This window comes from Chrysemys picta, chromosome 5 (genome assembly GCF_011386835.1).
Source record: "Chrysemys picta bellii isolate R12L10 chromosome 5, ASM1138683v2, whole genome shotgun sequence".
Taxonomy (NCBI): domain Eukaryota; kingdom Metazoa; phylum Chordata; order Testudines; family Emydidae; genus Chrysemys; species Chrysemys picta.
The window spans coordinates 17,362,920-17,389,668 of record NC_088795.1 but is presented as its reverse complement, the minus strand read 5'-3'; the positions used below and the strand labels follow the sequence as shown (position 1 = coordinate 17,389,668).

The 26,749-nt window shown below is 43.0% G+C and overlaps 1 protein-coding gene across 3 annotated transcripts in view; it reads right to left on the bottom strand.

Annotated features, from left to right (window-relative positions):
- CFAP299 (cilia and flagella associated protein 299) overlaps positions 1-26,749 on the bottom strand; it is a 410,267-nt gene that overhangs the window by 25,277 nt on the left and 358,241 nt on the right. For all 3 annotated transcript variants that reach the window (XM_065596000.1, XM_008165688.4, XM_024103101.3), the window contains one exon: positions 24,125-24,267. In XM_065596000.1, coding sequence (XP_065452072.1) covers positions 24,125-24,267 — 143 coding nt within the window. The remainder of the gene's footprint in view (positions 1-24,124; positions 24,268-26,749) is intronic.

Here is a 26,749-nt window from a genome sequence, read left to right as displayed (position 1 = left end):
GAATATTCGTTCTGTGAAGACAGAATATAGATCTTCATTTTCCTTTATATATCTATATATCCTCCCGAACTCTTTCTTCGTCCTTCTTCATCACTGTCACTCACACCACTATTCCACCCATCATTCCGACTGGTAGAATTGGTGTCCATCTTGACCCAACTTTCCCCACATTAATATACATATTTTGTCCACCTACTGCAGCCTCCCCTTCTCCATCTCATCCGATATCACTGATGTGGGAGTGAGGGGAAAAGATATATATGGAAAATGAAGATAAATTACTCTCAAAAGAAGAACTTGGAATTATGATATGAACTCTATACCAATTTAAGAGCAGAAAAATTAAACTCATAGCAGGGTTAATTGAGTTCTGGCAATCTAGCAATCCTGAATAATTAAAAAAAAGTTGTGTGTTAAATTGGTTTCCTTCTCAATGTTTTCAGCTGGGTTTTTGCATATTTTTGTTTATATAACTGAGGTAATCTTTTTCTATGTCTGCTTTATGTAGTTTATCATGAATTGATTATTAGAAATTTGACAATTGTGCTATATATGCTACAGAATACGGCTGTGTTATATGTAATATTTATAGAGATAAGTATAGTCCCATCCAGATGTGCAGGGATTTACACTTGCACTGAACTGAAAATATGCACTACAGCACAGGGTCTCCTGCCTCTTTCTCTGATACATGTATTTATTTATTACTGGAACGTATCCCTCTTAAAGAGAGGTCTTTCCAAGTCAGGCATAGGGAATAATCCATTTTGCAGTCTATCATTTTATATGCAGTTACAATTCTTTCAGTATATCTCTTTTGACGTGTGTGCTTGTAGGCATGTATCAATTGGTATATAAGTATATGTGGAAAGTCAGCCTAGAATTGAACAAGAAATCCAATCAATATTTATTTATTCTAATCTAACATTAAAAAATGCCTAACCAAGGTTCTAGGCAACCTGATAACTGTTAAAAATGCAACCCAGAACAGTAAAATAACAATAGGAGAAGCAGCAGCAGATCTGATAAAATGCAGTTCTTCAGCAGAAAACCCTGAGCCTCAGTTCACCCCAAACCTTGCCCCCAAACTTCTGCCCTCCCTAAATGCCCGTCCAAATAGATGAGCTTCCCAGTGTGCGGTGAAGGTCAACAGATTTAGGCTATTTCAGACCAGGTGAAGGGAGGAGCGAATTCCAAAGTCAAAGGCCTCCCACTGAGAAAGCCCTGCCATTTGTCATCTCTTATAAACTCATCAGACGCCAGCTGGAGCATTTCGGTTGAGCATATCTGTAGCAGTATCCCAGGCAGAGAGAGGCCCTCTCTCAAGTGGGCAGGTCTCAGGCCACTTAGGGCACATATACACTCCAGCCTCGAGCGAACCCCAGGCCCAGGCAGTCAGACTCATGCCAGCAGGGCTTGAGCTAGCATGCTAAAAATAGCAGTGTGGATGTTGCATTTCCAGTGGCGACTCCGGCTCCCCACCTATGCTTAGACCTAGCAGGTTGAGTGGGCCTAGGCCGCAGCCAAGCTGCAACCTCCACACTGCTATTTTTAGCAGGCTAGTTCGAGTCCCACTTCCGTGGGTCTGTCTGGGCTGGGAGGCTTGTTCCCAGCTGCAGTGTAAACATACCCGTAGGGCATAGGTCAAAACCAATGCCGTAAGCTTCAGTTCAATGTGAGCCTCATTTATATAATAATAAGGGTGACCGATATTTTTCCATCAAAGCTGGGTTTTCTACTGAATATTGGGGGTTTGACCAACCAAAACTTGTCACCAAAAATGTTTGCTAGCTGTGGAAATTTTCAACTTTCTGTTTCTGGTTGAAAACGTCCAGTTTTTGGTTTGTTGACAAAAAGTTGAAATGTTCTGCAGAGAAAATCCCCTTGTTTCCCCACCAATGCCAATAAATAGTTTAGCTAAGGCCTGTTTTCAGAGCAGGAGAATTACCTTTCCTTCCCCACCTTAAATCAGACCCCATGCTTCCCCCCTGCTATTATTCAGGAAATATTTTTAGTGTGGTTACAACATGTGTGATCTGCATCTGCACAGAAGGCCATAAATCCATATTAGCAAATGTTTATCTTAGCTTTTGAACATCTTGGAGAGCTTTGGTATCAGCATCCCGCAAACCTCAGGGTATACCAGTGCTGAGGAGGGAGCTGGCCACATAGCACTGTAATTACAAAGAACATTTTGATCCAGGGAAGTAATGAGAAGCAGCACTTAGGGAACGTTTTCTCCATGGCGGCGATAATGTGTAGGTGCAGGTGCATCACCCAGACAGAGTGCTGAAACAATGCATTTCTGGCCTGGTGTGTACTCCAGTTTGGCTCTCTTCTCCACTGTTTCATATCCAAACCTTGTTACTAGATCAGGTTGGAATGTCATTCTAAATCCATAGTCTCCAGATATTAATCAAGGAAGGAAAAAATTCCTCTTAAAAACTAAAAGTAAAGGAAAACACACTATGAATATGCCCTATCAGTGAAAAGAACTAAGCTGCCTTTCTAGTTTGTGGTCATTTTCAGAGACGTAATAAATATAACCTGTGGGACCCATAGAGTACCTGCAGTTAAATTGTCATCATGTGCAGATGTACTGTGTCTTGACTGCAGCAGTACATTACATTATTTCCATAAATTGGTCTCATACTTCAGGCCCTGGAAAAGCACCAGAAGAATTTACAAGAGCTGAGAGATTCAAACTGTGTTGAACAAGCCCCTCTAGGCTCACTTAGAAAAAGCTTGGGAACTCCCTGCGACTCGACCATTAAACTCAGGATAAAAGACAAGCTGAAAAGCTGCTGAGAATTGTGCTGAGCCGCCGCCAACTTCCAGAATAGACATGGCTGGAAGCGTAGAAACCAAGCAGAGCTGTTTCTGGGCTGCTGAAACGAGATCACGTCATGTTCCGGCTGAGATCAGCGTAAGTACGACTGTCCTGATGCATCTCAGCATCAGAGGGCGAGCAGAGGGAGCCTGGTCTGGATGTGATCGCTAGTTTCAGTTAAAGCTGAGACATAAGAAAGTTTTGCACGGCTCCATAAAACACCAAACAGTTCAGACTTTTGGCCCAATTTTCTGAGCTCCTGATAAGCAAGTTGAAGTGAGAGAGCGGAAGAGGAGGTAGATTAGTTCGGAGACCAAGAAGACAAGGAAAGGACTCGACTGAAAGCGCAGAGCAGGAAAACAACATGTTTGCACACTCTTTTTCATGTTGGGATGGGAGTGGGAGGGTAAGGGAACGACCAGACAAACAGCGGCACTTGTGCCTAGACATCACCTTCTATTTAACTTATAAGCTTTTTAAAATGTAATTGGTGACTAAGTTGTTTTATCAGAGAGTGAGCCCAGTTTATTATTCCTTCTTGGCAATTTCTCTGCTGGCATTAAGTAAGTTGCCCTCTTTTGAAGTCAGTGGGACTTCAGCATGTGTTTAAATGCTCACCTGAGCCCTCAGTGAGTCAGGCACCCAAATTCCACTGACTTTCAATAGGAACTGGATGCCTAACTCCCTTTGGGTATTTGAAAAATCCAGCCATAGTGTGTTTCATCCAAAGATCTTAACAAACTTTAACTTGGACTGATAACACCCAGTTGAAAAAAACAAACACAAACTACTATTCCCATTTTCCAGATGAAGTAACTGAGGCACAAAAGAGATGAAGTGATTTAGCCAAAGAAGTCTGTTACCCAAAGAGCCCAGGAATCTTGAATCCAAGTCTTGCTTCTTAACTACAAGACTATCTAATGCCTAGTTGAGATATACATTTTAAGTCAAGGAAATGCTGTGGCAAAGCAAAAACATAGATGTGGCAAATGTGTGTATTCTTTAAGAGTAGCTTTTGAAGCAAATTAAGAACAGCAGCAATTCTCATAGACTAAGGCCAGAAGGGATCATCATGATCATCTAATCTGACCTCCTGCATATCGCAGGCCAGAGAACCTCACCCATCCACTCCTGCAATAGGCTCATAACCTCTGGCTGAATTACTGAAATTCTCAACTCTTGATTTAAAGGCTTCAAGTTACAGAGAATTCATCAGTTCCAGTTCAAACCAGCAAACAACCTGTGCCCCATGCCACAGAGGAAGGTGAAAACCCCCAAGATCTCTTCCAATCTGACCTGGGGGAAACATTTTTCCCAACTCCAAATATGATGATCAGTTAGACTGAACATGTGGGCAATTATACTACCTTAGTCTGATCAGTTTCTGACAAAGAATTTCTTACACTAATATCACTTGCAAAATTTCACACAGAAAATAAAATATTATAAAATGCTGTACTTGATTGTACCAGTTATTTAGGACAACATAAAATGTTAGCTGTTCATGTTGATATACACACTTACTCTTCATCAAAGGGATTTAGAGATGGACAATGACAACGATTAGCATAAAGCCCTCCATATGAAGAGAGATTGATTGGGACAACTTAGTCTAGAGCAGTGACAGATAAGAGGGGACGTGGCAGAGTTAGACAAAATAATGAACAGTATTACTATTTACCCATTATCCTAATTCAAGAACAAGAGAAAACCCAATAGTGTTGAAAAGCAACTAATTTAAAAGTGGAAATACTTTATTACACAAGGTATAATTAGCCTGTGGAACTCCCTTTCACAAGACCAAGAAATTTAGTAGGATTCATTAAAAGATTAGTATTAAAAGAATAATAAGAACATGCACACTTAAATTACATACTTCTGACGCAAATGCTCCCGTAACATTGAACAGCACCTTTCAGATGGCATAAGCTATTTGTTCTAGTTCTGAGATCTCGCTGCCCACTAAAAGCAGGTCAGAATTGAAGTTGGGAATAAAGACGAGAACATCCATAGCAATATGTTTTAAAGATATCACGATCCAGTCATCTGGTTTAGCTACACATCAGTGGAGAGAACAAGATTCGGAGATTTCCAGTGATGTTTTGTATTAATTTCTGTTCCTGGAGATTAACAAGATATTCTGAAATAGCCACTGGGTCCTTTAGACTAGGTGCAGGCCATTTGTTACTCAGGCCAGGAGGGCTTCAGCATCCTATCCTGGACAAAATTTGCTCACGACAAGACTCTATAAGTGTCCAGTGAACTCTATAAGTGTCCAGTTTAGAAACATCCAGACACCAAAAAGGAACTCCTTTATGTAGAGCACTAGCAACCAAGACAACCCAATTATTTATCAACATAATCCAGAAAAAATTGATTGCAGTATCTAGAGTATGTAGCCACCAACTAAAGAACACACTAGTTATTCAGTATAACCAAAAGTCAGGTCACACTAACTATAACCAGTTATTTCATATTCTAAGCATAAGGAAAAATGTTATCTCAGACACCACTATATGACGAAAGTCACACACTATTTGGTGATCTCCACACTGTACTGTGAATGACATAAGACAGTGAAGCTGAAATCACAATGTTTTCGTTAATATTATAGTCACAAAACCCATGGACTCTATACATTGTCAATCTAAACATGTCATACACTTGTTTTGGTGGTAAATTATAACCCAATGAGCCAACAAAATGTACACTGAAACTCTGCACACTGAGTCAAAGCAGATTCATTGATGGTGTATTATGATGGAAAGACCTATTGTCCTATCTACATTGAAGAGTTGCATGCATGACTTGTTTTGACAAAATGCATTATTTTCCAGTGCTACTTAAATTCTGCTTCCCACATTTGTTACTCTTATAGCTTTTGTATTTAATAAATAATAATGAAATAAACCATGATACGTAACATTTGGCACTAATGTAGTGCTTTACATTCTGAAAACACTGCAGAAACATTAATAAATTAAGGCCTCAATTCAGGAAAACGCTTAAGCATGTGCTTACCTTTCCCTAAATAGGGATTAATTTAGGCATGAATAGGGATTTTGGACCGAATCCATTAACTATTGTTATTATTACTATGATTATTATTGTTATTACATATATTATACATGATCCAGCAGGTTCCTTCCAGTCCCATATTCCTAAAGTATAAGATGAGAGACATTAGGTGGAAGCAGCAAATAGATGGGGAAGCACAATTTAATGAGATGATTAAGAATAGCTTGATAAATAGCAGTCACAGAACACCAGTGCCTAGGCATTGTCAAGATGAATCCAATATACCTTCTGATCCATATTAAGAGTGAACGAAAGCTGTAGTGCTTGTAGGCATTACTATATTACATATACAAATACACACAGTACTTGATCTTCTGCTCTGCAGAGCTTCCTCTGAATAAGTGAGTACATAGATGATTACTGCAAAGTTTTCCCTTTATTCTCAGAGAATCAGCAAGAGGAAAGAGAATCATCATGTTTAGATCTGATTTCCTCATGCATCTGTCTGCGCAACATAACACTGTCTTCACGGAAGTAAACATACATGAATAATTTCTACTGAATTGCACATGGAAATTGCAATCCAAATCGAATTCAAAACAAGCATTTGGCCTGTTTGTAAAATGTTTTCCCTATTGTTCTGCATTTTCAGATTATCATAACGCTGCATCTAGACAGATGACAGTTAATCTTCCGACATTTGCAATTTCCCCCTTTTGGAATTTTGACAATTGGCAGGTTCCATTTCCTTATTTCAGATGTATAGAGCTAGTTTGTTTAGTGTTGTAGAAAATGCAAATCTTTCCACTGAGATTTTTATTTTTTGTTAAAACTGAAATTTGCATTGAAAAAAGTGAAATTAAAAGTGAAAGAAGTAATATTTACAGTATTTAAACACAAGCCAGATGTGGAAATATATGCCTCCAAATTAAACATTTACTGAGTTGGCACACCGGAGTATTTTCTCTTCATCCAGCCAAATATGTTAAGTTTGAATGGACTAATTTCTCCTTATGCCTTTACCCTCTATTAAAGGTATTCTGTCGCCTTGTATATGGACCGGGGGACCAGGTATCTGGTTTTCAACTGGAACACCTGGTCAAAAAGGGATCCTGGCGGCTCCGGTCAGCACTGCTGACCGGGACATTGACTGTCCAGTTGGTGGCGCTGCGCAGCGGGACTGGCAGGCTCCCTGCTAGTCTCCACGCTGCGTGGCTCCAGGGAAGCAGCTGGCATGTCCTCCCTCTGGCTCCTATGCATAGGGGCAGCCAGGGGGCTCCACACACTGCCTCTCCACCAAGCACTGCCCCCGCAGCTCCCATTGGCTAGGAACCATGGCCAATGGGAGCTGCAGGGGCGGCACCTGCAGACGGGGCGGCTTGCAGAGCCACCCGGCCGTGCGTCCACATGGGGGGGGACATGCTGCTGCATCTGGGAGCCGCCTGGAGCCTGCACCCCTGACCCCATCCCGGGCCCCAACCCCCTGCCCCAGCCCCGATCCCCCTCCTGCCCTCCAAAAGTGTAGTATTGCTGGTATAACTGCATCTACACTAGGGTCTTTTGCCAGCACACCTATGTTTTTCACAAATCACTCCCTGACCAACATAGCTTTTGCTGGCACAAGTTTGTAGTATAGACAGAATCGCAGCTACCACTACCTTCTAGATTTCTGTACAGATACATCTCAGGTGAGCAGAATGGCTTTAATTAGTCTCTGCAAAGCTTTAAGACGATGGCTGAAATTTTTAGTTCTGGATGCTTACGGTTCCAAAATTCACATAGGGGCACCTAAATAAAGGTGGCATGATTTTCTGAACGGCTGCAAATCAAACTAGTCTGATTGCCACTAGTTATGGCAACCGGAGCTGTAGTGATACAGCACCTTTGAAAATCAGGCCATTTTACTTAGGTGCCAGAGGGGCCTAAGTAGTTAGGCTTTTATTTTGGCACAAAGTATCTGTGGCCTGATTTAAAAGTGCTGAGCGGGCAGCAGCTCCCACTGACTTCAATGGGAGTTGCTGGGTGCTCAGCACTTTTCAAAATCAGGCCACTTATTTGGGAAACAAGTTTCTGTAAATCTTTGCCCCACGGTTGAAAAATGTTGGTTTATGAACCCAACCCATCCCAGAAGTCCTCCTAGAAGTCTCATCCCAGAAGTCCTCCCACAGGTAAAACTCCCACTGATTTCAATCAACATTTTGGCTGCATTCGTTTTGCAGGATTGGACACTGGGACCAGATCCTTCCCTAATTTAAACCCAGAGGCATGCATGCAGTTGTAGTGAGCTACATTAAACATCAAAACTGCAATATTTGGTTCCCATGCTGTGAAAATTATGGGGTGCTCAAGGGATCCTTATTTCTTCCCTAGGCGAATGTCAAATTTCATTTGCTTCCTTGCTTTCAGGCATTAGTTAGCACCACACCCTTTACCATTCACTCATACATCTTACATAGGTAGCTGGAATCAGCTGGGTATCATTTGGAAACAGGGCCGGCGCAAGCCTGTTGCTGTCTAGAACCCAATTCTAGACAGTATTTGGTCCTGCCATGAGGGCAGGGGACTGGACTCGATGACCTCTCGAGGTCCCTTCCAGTCCTAGAATCTATGAATCTATGAATACAACCCATTAGGCGACCTAGACGGTCGCCTAGGGCACTACAATTTGGGGGGCGGTGACTGCGGCGGTATTTCGGTGGCAGGACCTTCCGCTGCCTCTGTGGGGGGCGGCATTTCGGGGTGGGACCTTCCACCGCCTAGGGCGGCAGAAAAGCTGGCAGCGCTCCTGTTTGGAAATGGTCACCAACATGAAGTAAGAGATCAGCAAATCTTAATCAATGAATCAGATGGTTTTTATAAATAGTAAGTATGATGCTAAAGTTCAGAAAAAACACATTTACTTTTTTGGGGGTAATAGAAATTCCTGTTTTCATCAAATTCTTCCTTTTCTGCAGGAAAAGAGCACCTTCTTTACAGGAAATCAGTGCGATCCTGCAGGTCTGGAAAGCCCTTCCTGGGAAAGAGCAGTTGCGCAGAGACAGGGCTTTGCGGTCCTGAATTATTTTACAGTATATTATTTGCAATACGGTAACCCCTGAAAATTAGGGCCCAGATTCCGTCTAACCCTTCTCTGGGTGTGTAGTGAGATGAAGGGGAGTGGTGAGAGGGAATAAGGAGCTGACCTTCACTGCCAGGCCAGCCCTGAAGTCACGGGGCACAGGAACTACTCTCTCGGTATTCTTCTGGGTACACATCCAGAGGGCATGTCAGGGTGATGTGGCAGGAGAATTTGTAGCACCTCATCAAAGGGTGGAAGTCAAGTACAGTACGTGGAGCTATATTGTAACATACAGTACTGTACATTCAGGGGAAACCCAACAACAAGAAGGCAGCAGCAATGGCCAAAATGTGATTAATACTAATCACCTAAATCCATAGGCAAGAACCTGAATAAAAGTGGTCTAATTTCCCTAAAGGCTGATCATCCACAATTACCACTGAAGTCAACAGATGCTTGGGAATTCAGCACCTCTGAAAATCAGGCCACTTCTATTTCCTTGCCTCAATATGGCATGTTAGGCACCCAAGATTCAATATTTGGTCTGTGTCCTTAGTACCTCATTTTCAGAGATGCTGAGCGCCTGCAGTTCTCACTGATTTCCACTGGAGTTGCAGATACCCAGCACTTCTGAAAATCAGGCCCTTCATGCATATGTCTTTGTTAGCTCAAGAGCAATATCAAAGAGAGAGAGAGATTGTGAATGGATTTCATGGAATGAGGTTACAGTGGATGTAGTTCAAGGATGAATGCGGTCAGCTGAATGACTTATGAGATTGGTTTCCTTGTTAAAGCCAAAAGAGGATTGGTCATGTCTGTGCAAAAATCATTTAAAATATTTAGAAAAATTGCTTTGCCAGGGACCTTGGTGCTGTACCATTATCGTAAACACAACAACAAACTCAGTAAGTTATAATAATCACAAATGCTTCCTAAACCACCAAAACAAATACCTCTTGTTCTCTTCCAAAACTATTCGGAACCCTCCTCTGAAAAAGCCTGGGAAAAATAAATAAGCCTCAGTCAGCCCTCAAGGTCACCAAATCCAAGCTCATTCAGACCGCTGAGCATGGCCTGCTACCAGCCCACTCTCATCTAAACCCAGGGGCTATTAACTTGCATGCCTCAGCAGAGCACAGCCACCATGGTATCCCAGGAGGGAAGTGACTTTTAAAGCAGCCAGGACCAAATCATAGGGCTAGATCACAGCATTCCCACTGGCCCTGCGTAATATGCAGTACAGAGTTGCGCCACCCGGAGCAGAACAGGGAAAGTACTGTTGTTCAGAAAGCCAGAATTCAGTCCCTGGCTCCCCTAAATACACGAGAAGGGAATTCGGCTCAGGCAGCTCTTTAACTGGCACAGCTCACTCCCCTGGTACGTCGAGAGAGACAGAGTCACAGCTCTGCCCATACGCCATCCTTTGCTTCCTACATGTGCGGGGAGGGAAGATGCAGCCCCGTAGAAGCTGCTTTCCCACCGATGCTGTAACCTATGAGGGGAGGACCCCTCATACAACCCATCTCCCCTGCTTGGGAACGGACCTTGGCTCATGATCTGGTCTACAGGGCTTTGTAGCAGAAAAACTACACTTTAAAATACATCTGGAAATAAAATAGCAGCTATTTCCAATCACAGCCACATTCTAACTGATTACAGGGCTAAAAAGATCTCAGAGTTATCTGTAGAGGATAGCTTAGCTATCTACCACTACGTTCAGGTGTCTTCTCGCCATGCTTTGCGGCTTTGGATCTTCTTATCTCAACTTGCTTCGAGTTATTAGACAATGTGCCTGATAAGTAGCTATTCTCGTTATGCCAGTCTTCTTGTAAATTCTTTGCTGTAGACTTCATTTCAGGGCAGAATATCTGCTTGATCAGCTGCATAGATGGCATTTACTCTGAGGGGATAACAAACAGCCTCATCAGCTTTTTGGAAGGAAACTGAGACTCCGGATCACTAGCTGTATATTTGCAGTAATGCTATTAAATCAGCCTGATCTCAGTTCCCAAACTACACTGGAAGACCTTTGCAGAGATTATGGCTAAATTCTGCCCTCACTCACACACCTTCAAGGGGTGGCAAGGCAGATTGTGTGCTTCAGTGATTCCTGTTAGTAACAGAAGGTGTGCTGCTTCTGGAAGTGCCATTGCATCACCATGCAGGGCATTTTATGACGAGGCAACAATGGTCACCATAGTCCTATGGGTAAAAGGATAAGGACCTGGTATAAAGTCTAAGCTCCTATATACAACTCGTTGCTTGTTCAATTTCTATTTTATTTTTAAATTTACCTTTTTATTGCACAGAAAGCAAGGCAACCCCTTGTAATATTGCGGGTTGGAAATAATTTCTGTACACAAGAAGGATATTGAAACAGTTGCATACACATTAATTATTGTGTACGCCTCATAAATAATTATGGGTTACATTCAAAAACACAAGGAAATATCTCAGATGCATCTCCCAAAAATCAAAAATGAAACGTAAATATATAGCAAAAAAAGTTCTGCTTTCAAAGCAGTTAGGACAGGTTTTAAATTCATTAGTTCCATTTTATAAAATACCAGTGTGCTGCCCATCACAGTAAAATGGATAACAAAGTACATTTTAAGAGCAAGATTTTCCAAAGTGCTCAACTTTGGCCTAACTCTGCTCTCATTAAAGTCGATGAAAGTTCCAATATTGAGTACTTTTGAAATTCCCACCTGAAATGTATTTTTAAAGGGCCAAGGAAAAGAGTTGCAATAAAAGGCATTAGTGTTTGACTGATATTACTTTCTACCAATGCTGACTTAAAAGGATCAGATCCTGTTCCCATTGAAATCAATGTTGTTGCTGCTATGGATTGCAACGAGAGCAGGGTCATATTATCTTATACCAGGATATTTCAAAGAACTTTACAGAAGATGTATAATAAATTAATTATTAAAGCTTCAAGAATGACAACATCCCTAATATCACTGGGTGGAGATTTCCACAGGGAAGGTGTATCGTGATTAATGGCCTGATGCAGCAACTCACATGCATAAAATCACACATGTGCTTACTGGTTTCCTGGGACCAAAAACAACAGTCATAGAGAATGACAAGTTTCATTACAGATGAGATAAGAAAATGATTTCAGCTGACACTTCTGAGTGTAACTATAAGGAGTTACCAGAGCAGAGAAAAATCTTGAACCGACGTTCTACAGTAAATTACTTTATTTTAAATCTGACGGGCAACTCATATCGATGCATCTGACCTGATATGATGTGGTTAGATTGCCTAGTTCCATTTAGAGAATTGCAAGGAGATACAAATGAAAAGAGTGCAACCATGATGGAATTAGGGTATATTGCACCTAAAAATGTGATTTTCTGTCATGACACTGAATAATATTGCAAAATTAAGGTAAGAGTTCAGACAGAGTTGAAACAGTCTAGCACTATCTGACAACACATAGCTAAACCTCATTTACAGATGGAAGTAGAATAAATGGTTAAATGATGGCTTATCTGGCAGAAGTCAACCCAGAATTAGTTTGATTTACTATTCATCATCTCACAATGCCCTCTCTTGCTACAGTAACATCACTATCTTTGACAAGGTTAATAGAAAATTTCCTTTATTTCATTTGTTGTCCTCGTTTTCTTTCACCAGAATTTTTGGCAGGGTTCCAATGCAGAATGAGCATTCGACATTCTGGGTGAACAAATTGTATTACACTTGTTTTTCATCCAATTATATGAATTAGCTGAGAGGGAATGGACTCCATTACAATCCTGATTCTAGGTCCATATTTCAGTTCAGCTCCTTAAGTATTAACTAACTGCCTTTCAATGTAATAAACTAGAACCACATGAGGAATATAGCACAGAAATAATATTCCCTCAATAAAGTAATACAATAAAATGGCAAAGCAAGTCCAAGGATCCATACAGATCAAATATAGGGCCCTCTGGTATTTAAAGTATCAACTTCACTGTGATAGGGCCCTCATTGGCCGGGCAGCCTCGTGGCTAGATCAGTGACTGGGGGGACCTGACCCCTCCTTCTCCCTCAGGTCCTGGCCCAGGGCCCTGTGTTGCTCAACCCCTAAACAGGGGACATGGATCTTTCTCCCAGCCTTGAAGGGTGGTTCAGGGCCTGTTTTCCTGGCCTGCTCCCTATGCAAGTCATTTTAGTTTGGGGCATGGCCCTCGCTAGTCCAGTTGCCCCGCAGTTGGGGCTTCCTTTGTAGGTTCTCCTTTGCCAGGGAAAACTTACTTGCCTCCAGTCGCTGTCTTGGCAGGCGGGTTGCAGGTCTGTGCCTTCAAGCAGGCATCCAGAGAGCTCCTGCCTCTTTGCCAGTCAGCCCCTGACTGAGCCAGGCTCCCTTCTTTTCTCCCCCCTCCAGGCCTGGCATTGGCTGCAGGTATAATGGGGCAGGGCTAGCTGAACCCACAGGCATTCTTTAACCCCTGCTGTGCGTGGCTGCAGTCTCTCTGCTCCTTCACAGTCACATTAAAACTTCAATTGTCCAAACCTTTCATTCTGTGTTGTAAGAGAGAGTTTGATGTGGAGGGCATCTAAACACCTGGTTTAATGTCTTCTGACAGCCTCACACAGCTAATGAAAAAATGTGTTGCACCAAAAGGGGAAACTTTGGGTCAATGGGGAGTACTAATTTCCATATTTGAGGAATAATCTTTTAACAGTTTTGCTGCAATACTAATTCCTCCTCCAACTTCAAACATCTGTGTCAGTTCTCCAACTGACCAAGAGTAAATATCAATCACGAGTGGGGGACGTGTCAATCTTTGATCCAAACTGTTTCCCCAAATATGCTAATTCCTTCATAAGGCAGACCTGCATTTTGAAGTCACGTAAATAGATATGCCAAATTTTTGGAGTAACCATTCTTGAGTGTGATACACAACTAATCTGTCACATGTTATCTTTAGAAATGGGAGATGCTACTACTCCCAGAACTCCCAGAACCTCTAAACCTGGATGCATCCATTGGTGGAAGAGAATTGTGCAGAAACGAAGATGAATTTGACAAGAAGAAGCCGTTGCAGAGATTCAGAAAGGGAGCAACATGGTCCTAGTTACAGCTGAAGATCGTAGAGTCGTAGTACTGGAAGGGATCTTGAGATGTCATCTAGTCCAGTCTCCTGCACTCATGAACTTAAGATGATGTATTTACCAATAACATTTTGGATATACTTGAAAGGAATGAGGTGGGAAGTGAAGACATCAAAGGGAGGAGGCTGTCAAGGTGAGAGATAAACAAAGAATAGACAAAGGTTTTATCTGATAAATGAAAGGAGCCTAAATCTATTTTTATTATCAAAACAAGGATACAAGGTGGGTTTGATCACAGTCTGTAAGTACCTACATGGGAAAAGATGGAATACTCTTTAATTTAGCAGGCAAAGGCAGGACAAGACCAAATGGTTGGAAGTTAAATGTTCAGACTGGAAATAGGAAACTGGAAGTTTTTAATGGAGAAGGGAATTAACTATTGGACCAGATTGCCTAGAGATGTAGGGACCTCTCCATTAGCTAGAGTCTTTCAATCAAGACTGCATGCCTTTCTAAAAGCCATATTCTAATTCAATCACAAGTTGTTGGGCTACATCCAGGAACTACTGGGTGAAATTCTATGGTCTGTGTTATGCCAGAGGTTAGACTAGTTGATCTTCATGGTCCCTTCTGATCTTAAAATCTATGATATACAGAAAACTGGTGGGGTGGGGAAGAAATTATGGCTGTTACAGCTTATTGAATGGCCTGGAAAATACAAGAAAAAGAAGGCATCCAATGAAACTGAAGAGCAACATACTTAAAATGGCTAAAGGAAATACTTCTTACACACCGTATTATTAGGAGGGTGGTGAAATGGTGGAAGCCTTGCAAGAAGAGATTTCCAAACAAAACAAAAACAATCCAAACTTCACATTCTAACTTTGGCGGGATCCTGATGTGTACACCCCTGGATCAGCTCATCTGTACGATAGCTGGAGTTTTATTCTTCTTTTATTTCAAAATATGTTTCCAGGATTGATCACGTTTCTATTATGTGCTCAGCACATCATAAAGAATGAAAATATTCTGGGACACATAGCTGAGGTTCAGTGAACCAGACTCACTCTGCATTTAAACTTTTTCAGGCTTAAACCACAATTAGAGGCCACCTTTGCTTCTGCCCAATGCTCTTCCATAAGTAAGGCTGCTGGTCACTTTAATTCTTACCCAGAGTAAATAGAAATAAATTTTTTGTTAAGTATAAAAAGGTCTATTTACCACCAAAAGTGGTGAAGAGAGGAAGTGGAAAGGGTGGGTCCAGGATACTGAAATGCCACATTCTTAACCATAGACACCAGAATTGTTTAAAGGTATGCAAAAATCCCAAGGTCTTGCTTCAAAGGAGTTGTACCAGACAACCAACGCCAGAAGATCCACAGGATGTGAAAATGATACTGAGCGCCAAAGAGAAACAGTTTAAGATTTACCTTACTGACAAACATGATACATTGAAATTAAACTTCTACATAATACGGTTTTGATTTTTTGGTAGACTGCTCTGTGATAAATATATTTTATTTACACAGTACACATACCCTCCACCAAGTGAAGGCCAGATTTTCAAAATGCTGAAGTCTACACACCTTTGTGAATTCACTTTTGTTACCTATTTGTTATGTGCAAATAGCTGTGTGTGCGCATGGTTGTGGAAACTATATGCCAAGTGGGCAAACAATGCAAGTGGGACCACAGGCTGTGACTTTATGAAATTCAAGGCTAGGATGTTCATGCAAAACTTTATAAAATGAGGTGATCATGTCACAAGAGTACTGTGAGTATTAATTAGGCCCAATTTTTGAAACTTGGGTTCTTAAAATTAGGCACCTAAGTCCATGTTAGCACCTAAGAAAGTCTGATTTTCAGAAGTGCTGAGCACTTGAAGCTGTGACTTCAATGACAAAAAAATGCCATCACTGGAAAACATCATACTTTGTTCATACATAACTATAACCGAACTGCACCTTTTGTTCTAAGCCCTGTCATCATCTTCAGCTTGGAAACACCACAAAATATTGCACTCCCCAGCTTCAAAACCAAGATCCAATGAGCTAGATTTGCAAAATGCCCAGCTTCTGTTTGTAATATTATATGTAATATATATGTCTAGAGATGTTCTGGCATGTAGACTATATAATTATAGTTTACACATACTCAGATATCTGTACCTAATATTAATTGTATAATTAGAAATAGTTCTTGATCCTGACATAAAACTCCCATTGAAGTCTATGGGCTAAATTCTTCCCAAGTGTAATTTAATGTAAATTAGTTGGGTCATAGAGAAGATGAATTGGCCGAATGAGTGTTTGCATGTGTGAAGTTTGTAGGACTGGGTATTTAAACCCACTGCCCTGCTGATTCAAAGCATTTCTAGTCCATATTAAAATGGAATATTTTTGCTGATGAAGGAATATATGGGATGTATGGGAATGGTTGTGGGTTTTTTTTTATTATTACGTGGTGGTACTGGTGCATTTTAGTGGCTACAGGACCAGATTTTCCCCCTCCCTAGTTCTTTTCCTCTTTCAGCTACTTTGATTCATGTGTAGTCTGCTGAGGGCCCTGTCTGCTCCAATACTGCCGCATATTGCTCCATATATGCTGGCTTTCCTAATGAAAAGTTGCTTCTTCAGTTAAATTCCATGTTTCTCTTTTGAGTGTAAATGTAAGAACCAGTCTTCAGATTCTCCAGCTCAAAATAATGACCCAGCAGCAACATCCCCAGATCCCTAGCTGCCTTTGGCTTGTGGGCTCTGGCTTCCCCTAAGTGAAATGCCTGGGACACAAATGATATACCCAGAGTCCTCAGCCTGCTCACTAAATGCCTCCAGCTTTCTTTGGGAGAAGCCATTTTTTGGATGTCTCTCTCTCATGTGATTAGTATGATAAGAACCTGTGTATATGGAATGCATCAGAGCCTCATTGTGTCAATGCTAACGTGCCCTGACTTCAGTGTGCCCTGTGAATCAGGTATGGTGTCTCTCCGTGTGTGAGCATATAGGTTTGTGCACTTTGAGATCCCCTTTGTTCACATTTCTAAGGGAAATATTGTTCTTGTTAATTTATATCCAGGATAGTTCACTGAGGATGATTGATTCAAATGAACTCACTAGTTTACACGATTCGAATCTTGCACACTGCTCAAACATTGGCCAGAGGGAATCAAGTTTTTCTTCCATGCACTCAAAGTGGACAGTGACTTTCTAACAGATCCTCACAAAAGGAGGCATGGCCATTGGAAATCATGTCAATCAGGGCATGCATACTTAAGATAAGAAGTGCTGCATGACAAATACAAAGGTCCATAATCTACATGATAAATGACACCATGCTACATATCCCGGAATGAGAGGTTTCTTCTTGGGCCTGATAAGTAATGTGGCAAGAATGTCACAGCAAATCTGATTAAATAAGTTATCATATTGGGGTTAACATGCACTGACGCTGAATTTCTCCCAAGTTCCGGGGGATGGCTCAGATACAGAGTTTTGTGTGGGTTTATCTCTAGTAATGACATAGCATGCACAGTTGAAACCAGAGTTAAAGAGGAAGAAATTGCATTGTAGACATCAACGTGTTGTACTGCAGGACACGATGGTAGTCTAGTTGTTCATGAACTGCCTTATAGAATCATAGAAATGTAGAACTGGAAGGGGTCCTGCTAGGCCATCCAATCCAACACCCTGCACTGAGGCAGGATCAAGCATCACCCAGACTATCCCTGACAAGTGCCAGCCCAACCTGTTCTCAAAAACCTTCAGAGACGGAGACTTCACAACCTCCCCAGGCAACCTGCTCCAGTGCCCAACTACCCTTACAGTAAGGAAGTTCCTCCCAATATCTAACCCAAATCTCCCTTAATGCAATTGAAGTAATTTCTTCCTGTCCTGTCCTTCAGCTGCTCTAGTCCATGGCATGAAAAGAGAGCAAGGGATTAAAGTGCTAAATAAGACACTGTGCACTACAATACAAAAGAAACAGGACTAAACAGAAGTGTTGGATGCAGGAATGAGTGCCCAGCATAGGGATGATTTAAGAAAGTTATATATCAATCAATTAATAAATCTCAATATACAGTGTAGACAATGAACTGCCCATTATATTTTACAGCAGTATTTAGCAACAGATACACACATTCTCACGGCGTAAGCAGGTAAAAACGGGCACGTCGATCGCCATCTCATGTAACGCAGGAGAACTGAACTTCTATTTGAATGTCTCAGTACTGACATCTAGTGCCAAGTAAATGAATAGAAGGAAAATTTACCGACACTGCCCATTTTTAATATATCATTTGCAGATCATCACAGTATAGGGGGTTGTGCTGTTTTCAGAGTGCGGTTTGCATTAAAAAAAAGGGGAAATGAGCCCACTGAAGATGGCAAAACTGCAGAAGCTTCCTCACTGATGGGCAGTACATCTTGTGTTCAATGTGGGTTCATTTTAGGAGGCTATAATCTTATATAACATTATGGTTACACATCATCCGACTCATCCGTTTCACCCGGACCCATAACAAATTCACATTTAAACAACAAATATTTTGTCCAAACCATGGAAACAGCCATGGATGCTACGATGTCTCCCCAGTATGCCAAACTCTTCATGGCCGACGTCAAGGAATAATTTCTGGAAAAATGCACCACAAAACCAGTGATAAACCTGAGATGCATTGTTGATATTTTGATCCTCAGGACAGACTATTTAAACTCCGTCATAGATTTCTACCACAACTTCAACAACAACCACCCATCGATAAAACTCTCTCTAGACCAGCATCAACCTCCTCGACACCACAATAAGTTTCAGTAATGGATCCCAGCAGCCAACTATATACAAGAAACCCACAGATCACTACACTTACCTCACAGATCCAATAACCAGCTAAAGTTAGTCATTCACAAATCCTAATTTTTCACAAAATGAAATGAAGTTTTCATAGCTCAAAAATAAGTGGAGTGGAGTGGAGGTTAAGGATAATTTAGGCATGGCCCAATATCTAAACAAATACTTTGCCTCAGTCTTTAATGAGGCTAATGAGCTTAGGGATAATGGTAGGATGACAAATGGGAATGAGGATATGGAGGTAGATATTACCACATCCAAGGTAGAAGCCAAACTCAAACAGCTTAATGGAACTAAATCGGGGGGCCCAGATAATTTTCATCCAAGAATATTAAAGGAACTGGCACATGAAATTGCAAGCCCATTAGCAAGATTTTTTAATGAATCAGTAAACTCGGGGGTTGTACCGTACGACCAGGGCCGGCTCTAGATTTTTTGCTACCCCAAGCAAAAAAATTTTTTGGCTGCCTCCCCCCAGCCCTGGGCTTCCCACCGCACCCCCTGCCGCCCCAGCACTGGGCTCTCTCTTCCCACCCCGCATCCCCTGCCACCCCAGCACTGGGCTCCCCCCCAAACGTGGGATCCGCTACCAGCACACGGCGGCCAAGCCCTGGCCCAGCCGTGACTCTGTCCCCATACGGGTGGAGCTGCTGGGCGGCGCGGAGCGGGAGTACTTCCAGGTGGCGGTGCGGCTGCGGGGCGGCACGGCGCAGAGAACATGGCCCCCTCCCTGGGCTTCGCGGCGCTGCTGGTGGCCAAGGTGGATCAGTTTGTGCTCACCGCCCTCACCCCTGACATGCTGGCAGCTGAGGACCTGGAGAGCCACCCGGACCTGCTGCTCTTCAGCCTCACCACGCCCTGGCCCAGCCCCGGTGGGTGGGAAGGCGAGGATCTCCGGCTGCGGGGCTACCTGCTCAGCACTGACGAGCTCAGCCGGCTGCTCACCTCTTCACACACTCCAGGAGCCCCTCTCGCCGCCACCGCAGCCCAGGCTCGGCTCCAGGGGACCCCGCTTCCCTCCCTCCCCGGCTCCTCACACACTCTGGGCAGGGCTGCCCAGAGAATTCAGGGGGCCTGGGGCAAAGCAATTTCGGGGGCCCCTTCCATAAAAAAAAGTTGCAATACTATAGTAACATGTATTTGGAAATGTAAAAAATAACTAGTGAAATACATTCAAAAATTAATTTGTAATAATTTGAAAATACACTAAATACATTATTTAAAAACATTAAATGCTGTAATGGTATGTATACATTTGCAGTTACATAATGGGCTGTTGCTGGGTGATGGTGAGGGTTGGTGCCAATGGGCTGTCGCTGCCTGGGGGTGGCGCTGCTGTTGCCCAGGGCTGGGTGGGGAGCTGGACTCTGGGTTGGGGAGTGCCCGGCTCACAGGGGCTGGGCTCAGGGCTGTGGAGAGATGGGCTCGGGGGGGTGCCTGGCTCAGAGGGGCTGGGCTCGGAGCTGGGGGTCTGGGCTGTGGGGAGGATGGGGTTGGGGGGGGGGCGGGCTTAGAGGGGCTGGGCTCGGAGCTGGGGGTCAGGCCCCGGCCCCTTAACATGCCGCTTACCTCTCTCCCAAACATCGCTGCAGCCGCCTGGTGTCTCCAGCGGGGCCTGAGTTCCCGCCGCTCGGCCGCAGCTTGCAGCCCCGCCCCCTTACTGGCTGAGATGCTGGGGGATGGGGGAAGACGGAGGCGGGAGGAGCCTTGGACATACTCATGGGGGCCCCCAGGTGGCCCTGACTCTGGGAGCCCCTCTTGCTGCCGCCTCCGCCGCCGCCCGGGCTTGGCTCCAGGTGACTCCGCTTCTCTCCCTCTGCGCTCCTCATACAAGCTGCAGCGGCCGCGAGAGGGGCTCCCGGAATGTGTGAGGAGCTGGGGGGTGGGAAGGGAAGCGGGGCCCAGGATGCAGGGAGGGAGATGGGGTCCTGCTGCCGCTGCCACACCGAGTCTCCCCAGGGCAGCGCGGCATTTCCCGAGTGGGCTGTACAAGGCGCCGCCGGGGTGGGCAGGGGGCGCGGATCCCAGCTCGCGCTGACAGGGCAAGTGGCTGGGCCAGGGCTGGCTCCCGGCAATGCCGCCCCAAGCATAAAAATAAAAAATAAAAATAAAAAAGAGGGGCTGGAGTGCCGCCTCTTAGAAAGTAAAAAGAAGAATAGGAGTACTTGTGGCACCTTAGAGACTAACAAATTTATTAGAGCATAAGCTTTCGTGGACTACAGCCTACACTTAAGTGGGCTGTAGTCCACGAAAGCTTATGCTCTAATAAATTTGTTAGTCTCTAAGGTGCCACAAGTACTCCTATTCTTCTTTTTGCGGATACAGACTAACACGGCTGTTACTCTGAAACCTCTTAGAAAGTGCCGCCCCAAGCACATGCTTGGCGGGCTGGTGCCTAGAGCCGGCCCTGTGTACGACTGGAGGATTGCTAATATAGTTCCTATTTTTAAGAAAGGAAAAAAAGTGATCAGAGTAACTATAGGCCTGTTAGTTTGACATCTGTACTATGCAAGGTCTTGGAAAAAATTTTGAAGGAGAAAGTAGTTAAGAACATTGAGGTCAATGGTAATTGGGACAGAATACAACATGGTTTTACAAAAGACAGATTGTGCCAAACCAACCTGATCTCCTTCTTTGAGAAGGTAACAGATTTTTTTAGACAAAGGAAACGCAGTGGATCTAATTTACCTCGATTTCAGTAAGGCATTTGATATGGTTCCACATGGGGAATTATTAGCTAAACTGGAAAAGATGGGGATCAATATGAAAATTGAAAGGTGGATAAGGAACTGGTTAAAGGGGAGACTACAATGGGTCATACTGAAAGGTGAACTGTCAGGCTGGAAGGAGGTTACTAGTGGAGTTCCTCAGGGATCGGTTTTGGGACCAATCTTATTTAATCTTTTTATTACTGACCTTGGCACAAAAAGTGGGAATGTGCTAATAAAGTTTGCAGATGACACAAAGCTGGGAGGTATTGCTAATACAGAGAAGGACTGGGATATCATACAGGAAGATCTGGATGACCTTGTAAACTGGAGTAATAGTAATAGGATGAAATTTAATAGTGAAAAGTGCAAGGTCATGCATTTAGGGATTAATAACAAGAATTTTGGTTATAAATTGGGGATACATCAGTTGGAAGTAACAGAGGAGGAGAAGGACCTCGGAGTATTGGTTGATCACAGGATGACTATGAGCCGCCAATGTGATATGGCTGTTAAAAAAGCTAATGCGGTCTTGGGAGGCATCAGGCGAGGTACTTCCAGTAAAGATAAGGAGGTGTTAGTACCGTTATACAAGGCACTGGTGAGACCTCATCTGGAATATTGTGTGCAGTTCTGGTCTCCCATGTTTAAGAAGGATGAATTCAAACTGGAACAGGTACAGAGAAGGGCTACTAGGATGATCCGAGGAATGGAAAACCTGTCCTATGAAAGAGGACTCAAAGAGCTTGGCTTGTTTAGCCTAACCAAAAGAGGGCTGAGGGGAGATATGACTGCTCTTTATAAATATATCAGAGGGATAAATATCAGGGAAGGAGAGGAATTATTTAAGCTTAGTACCAATGTGGACGCAAGAACAAATGGATATAAACTGGACATTAGGAAGTTTACACTTGAAATTAGACCAAGGTTTCTAACCATTACAGGAGTGAAGTTCTGGAACAGCCTTCCAAGGGGAGTAGTGGAGGCAAAAGACATATCTGGCTTCAAGACTAAGCTTGATAAGTTTATGGAGGGGATGGTATGATGGGATAGCCTAATTTTGGCAATTAATTGATTTTTGATTATTAGCAGGTAAATAGGCCCAGTGGTCTGTGATGGGATGTTAGATGGGGTGGGATCTGAGTTATTACAGAGAATTCTTTCCTGGGTGCTGGCTGGTGAGTCTTGCCCACATGCTCAAGGTTTAACTGATCGCCATATTTGGGGTTGAGAAGGAATTTTCCTCCAGGGCAGATTGGCAGAGGGCCTGGAGGTTTTTCGCCTTCCTCCGCAGCGTGGGGCACGGGTCACTTGCTGGAGGATTCTCTGCACCTTGAGGTCTTTAAACCACGATTTGAGGACTTCAATAACTCAGACATAGGTTAGGGGTTTGTTACAGGAGTGGGTGGGTGAGATTCTGTGACCTGCATTGTGTAGGAGGTCAGACTAGATTAGGGTGACCAGATGTCCCGATTTTATAGGGACTGTCCCAATTTGGGGGTCTTTTTCTTATATAGGCTCCTATTACCCCCACCCCCGTCCCAATTTTTCACACTTGCTGTCTGGTCACCCTAGACTAGATGATCATCATGGTCCCTTCTGACCTTAAAGTCTATGAATCATGATAACTTCACAAAACTTGGCCCATTGTGAAATTTCTACTATTTCTGCCCGAAACTGCCAATACTAATATTTATATATTATTATTGTTGGGGCAACGAAGATCATGGCTCCATTGCGGTAGACATCATCACATGCCCCAAAGGTCCCTTGCGTAAGGCATTATACAAACACACACAATGATACCATGTCCACCATTTATTTGACCCACTCTCGTTCACAAATGGAAACATTTTCAAACTCCCCGACTCATACATAGTTGTGTATTTATTAGTATTTGGGCATACAGTAGTTTTGAAGAAAATAGGTTTTTAAACAAAAAAGTTGTTAACAATCTTTGATACTAGTGACCAGTTTCATATTGGCCACCAAAAGACTTACATATGAGACAAGTTTTCAATGTGAACCATGCTGCTGAGAACAGCCACTCAGGCCAATGAGAGTTGGTGAGGGCAGGGACCATGTGGCATTTACTTACTATGCTAGGTACTAAGTTTTCTAGCATAGCAACTTCCTATGAGTTTGCACATGTAGCTTTATATACAAACACTATTTACAGACACCTCAGGAAGTAAAAGCTGAAAGGGCCAGTCATATACCCGAAAGAAAGTGTAGCTGCTCCACAATACCCTTGGCTTGTCCATGGGACTAAAGTTAGATTAATACTGAGCGCTTTTGAAAATACCACCCTAAGTGAGTAGTTATGCACAGAAAATTCCATCGGCTCTTGGTTTTTTTTCAATGTTCAGTTTGCATTATTCATGCAAAATTCTGCTCTTGGCAGAAACAAGAATAAAATCAGAGTAACTCCATTCCAAATAATAAGGTCACTCCCTAGATCTATTTATGTATAACTGAGGACAGATTTGACCCATGATGTTTATTTTTCAATTAAAATCACTTATAAAAATTATTTTCTTATTTAACAATATTCAACTACATGTACATTTTAGAAATTCAAATAAGTGAAAAGAAAATGCAGAAAAATACCTCAGATCAGTGCGTCTTGGAAAAAGCTTTTTCTTTCCATTAAAATATATTTCAAATTCATCAGTCTTCAGCCTGTGTGCATAGTCAATGTAGGCAGACACCTCCTGACCACGAGAATTTCGGTCACGAATGAAGATTATGGACTGGAAAAAACAGAGAACTCCACAAATAAGAAATACAAAAAATAAATTTCTAAAATGCATTTTCATTTGCACCACTGACTTTTACAATTCATTCCCTTTTTATTTTGGCCTGATTTTTGAAGGAGCGCAGGGCTGGATTTTAAAGTGCTCAGCACCCAAAGTTGGGGCCAGATTTTCAAAAGAGTTCAGCTTCCATTTAGGCAACTAAATACAGACCAGATTTGTAAAAGTTAATCAACATTCAGCATCTCCACATCAGACACTTATGACCAGATTTTCAAAAGCACTCAAATGTGCTGAGCTCTTTTGAAAATCTGGCCAGGTATTTTGATGTCTAAATGAGAGAAGAGTCCTTTTGAAACTCTGCACCATAGAGTATACTGCATAATACATAACTCCAAAGAGCAACTTCCAGAATTAAATAAAATTAATTAAAGAGAATATAGCATGCTAATAACTAAAACAGAGTGATAACTTATATTGAAATAGAAATGGACTAGAGCGCATCCAGATCTGAACTTCTCTACAGTTTGGGGTGTTCAGATCTATGATTCTGATCTCACCCAGTACACAGATAAGGTCCAAAAGAAAAGTTTGAATCCAGAATAGCATCTGAAATTTTAAGTAGCATATGTGTGTTGGATCTATGGTTTGGTTTGGGACATCTCTGTACATTAAAAGGCAACATATATTCAGCTCAACACTCATAGCCAAGTTAAATACACACAGAAAGGTTACTTATTGGTAATTCTGTCTGTCATAGTCCTCTCTTCCTCTATTCTACCACTAGACTCAATGTTATGGCTCCAATTATCAGGAAGTAGGAGGCAAAAACTGTCAGCCACCCAAGATAAGCTCCAGTCCACCCCCACCACCATAACCCTCGGCCTATTAGCGAGTATCAGAACAAAAAAATTTATTGTTAAAGAAAATCTGTGTATTGATCCAAGTGGTAGCCTTGAGAAATTCAAATTTACAAGTCATACATTGCTTACTGTACATCCCCTCTCTCCTGTCCTACTCAGTAACCATTATGCTTAGTTATTATACCAACCAGTAATCTTCAGAGAAGAACTTACCTAGAATGCAACTAGGAGCTCTGAGCAGCTGAACTCTGATTCCACCATAGAGAACAAGTCCAATTAGTAGGGGCACATTAAAGCCTTCCCCCTCACAATCAAAGGTTTCTGAACCCCTATTACCTCTCAGCATTGGTTTTCATTTTTCTTCTTGTGATTTATCGTTTTCATCCCAATGGAATGAATGGGGGAAGTTGGGTCAGTGAGGACCCAATAGGGTTACTTGGAGGCAGGGTTAGGCAGGAATCAGATAGAACAGAAAAAGAAGCCTGCAGCGAAATCTCTTTTGGGAAGAATAGAAGGAACCACAGAGCATCTGAAAATGAAGAGACTGCCTGTGAAAGGAGGATGATTGGCAGAAACCCCTCCAGTAGGAATTGCAGGATAGGGTGGAGGAGGAGGTCACCAGCAAAGAGGGCAAGTCACATGGACTGAGGAAAAAGGATCTTTGTGGGATTCAGAAATTTCCTAACCACTTTGTCTTGCTCCTCCCTAAAGAGCTTTAGGCCCCTGTATGGTAAGTCCACCAATTCAGTTTTCGATCCTACACATTCCAATAGTGAAGTCAGTGTGGCAATGGGCCAGTGGATAGACCTATATATCTGGTGGCAATCCTGGGCCTTCAAGGGAATCCACTCCTAATGGCTTAGAGGGATTACTCATTGGGATGCTAGTGTCAGGGCCCTGAGACAAGCATGATAGACTATCTTCCCTTGGTTTTTCTTCCTTGCAAGAGGAGGGCGGAAAGTAGAGGAAGGTTTAGTAGGCCAGGAGGAGCGAGGCAACTCTTTCTCAACACTTCCACAATGCAAAAGAAGAATTGGCAGGACAGGAGTGGACTGGGACTTCTATAGCTTGGATGATTGATTGTTCTTGCCTCCTGGTCCCTAAAGGTTATCAGATAGCAGAGTATCGATTAGACCAGGGGTTGGCAACGTTTGGCACGAGGCTTGCCAGGGTAAGCACCCTGGCAGGCCGGGCAAGCACCCTGGCAGGCCGGGCCAGTTTATTTACCTGCTGACACGGTAGGTTCAGCCGATCGCGGCCCCCACTGGTCGCGGTTCGCCATCCCGAGCCAATGGGGGCGGCGGGAAGCGGCGGCCAGCACATCCCTCACCCACGCCGCTTCCCGCCACCCCCATTGGCCCGGGATGGCAAACCGTGGCCAGTGGGGGCCGCGATCGGCCGAACCAGCCGCGTCAGCAGGTAAATAAACTGGCCCGGCCCGCCAGGGTGCTTACCCTGGCGAGCCGCGTGCCAAACGTTGCCGACCCCTCAATTAGACCATAAATTTGGTTTTTTACCCAGCTGAGATCTGAGTGGGTTTTTTTTGTACATCTAAGAAAAAGGGCAACCTTATCATATCGAACTCTTATAACAAATATTCTTTATTTTAACATCAC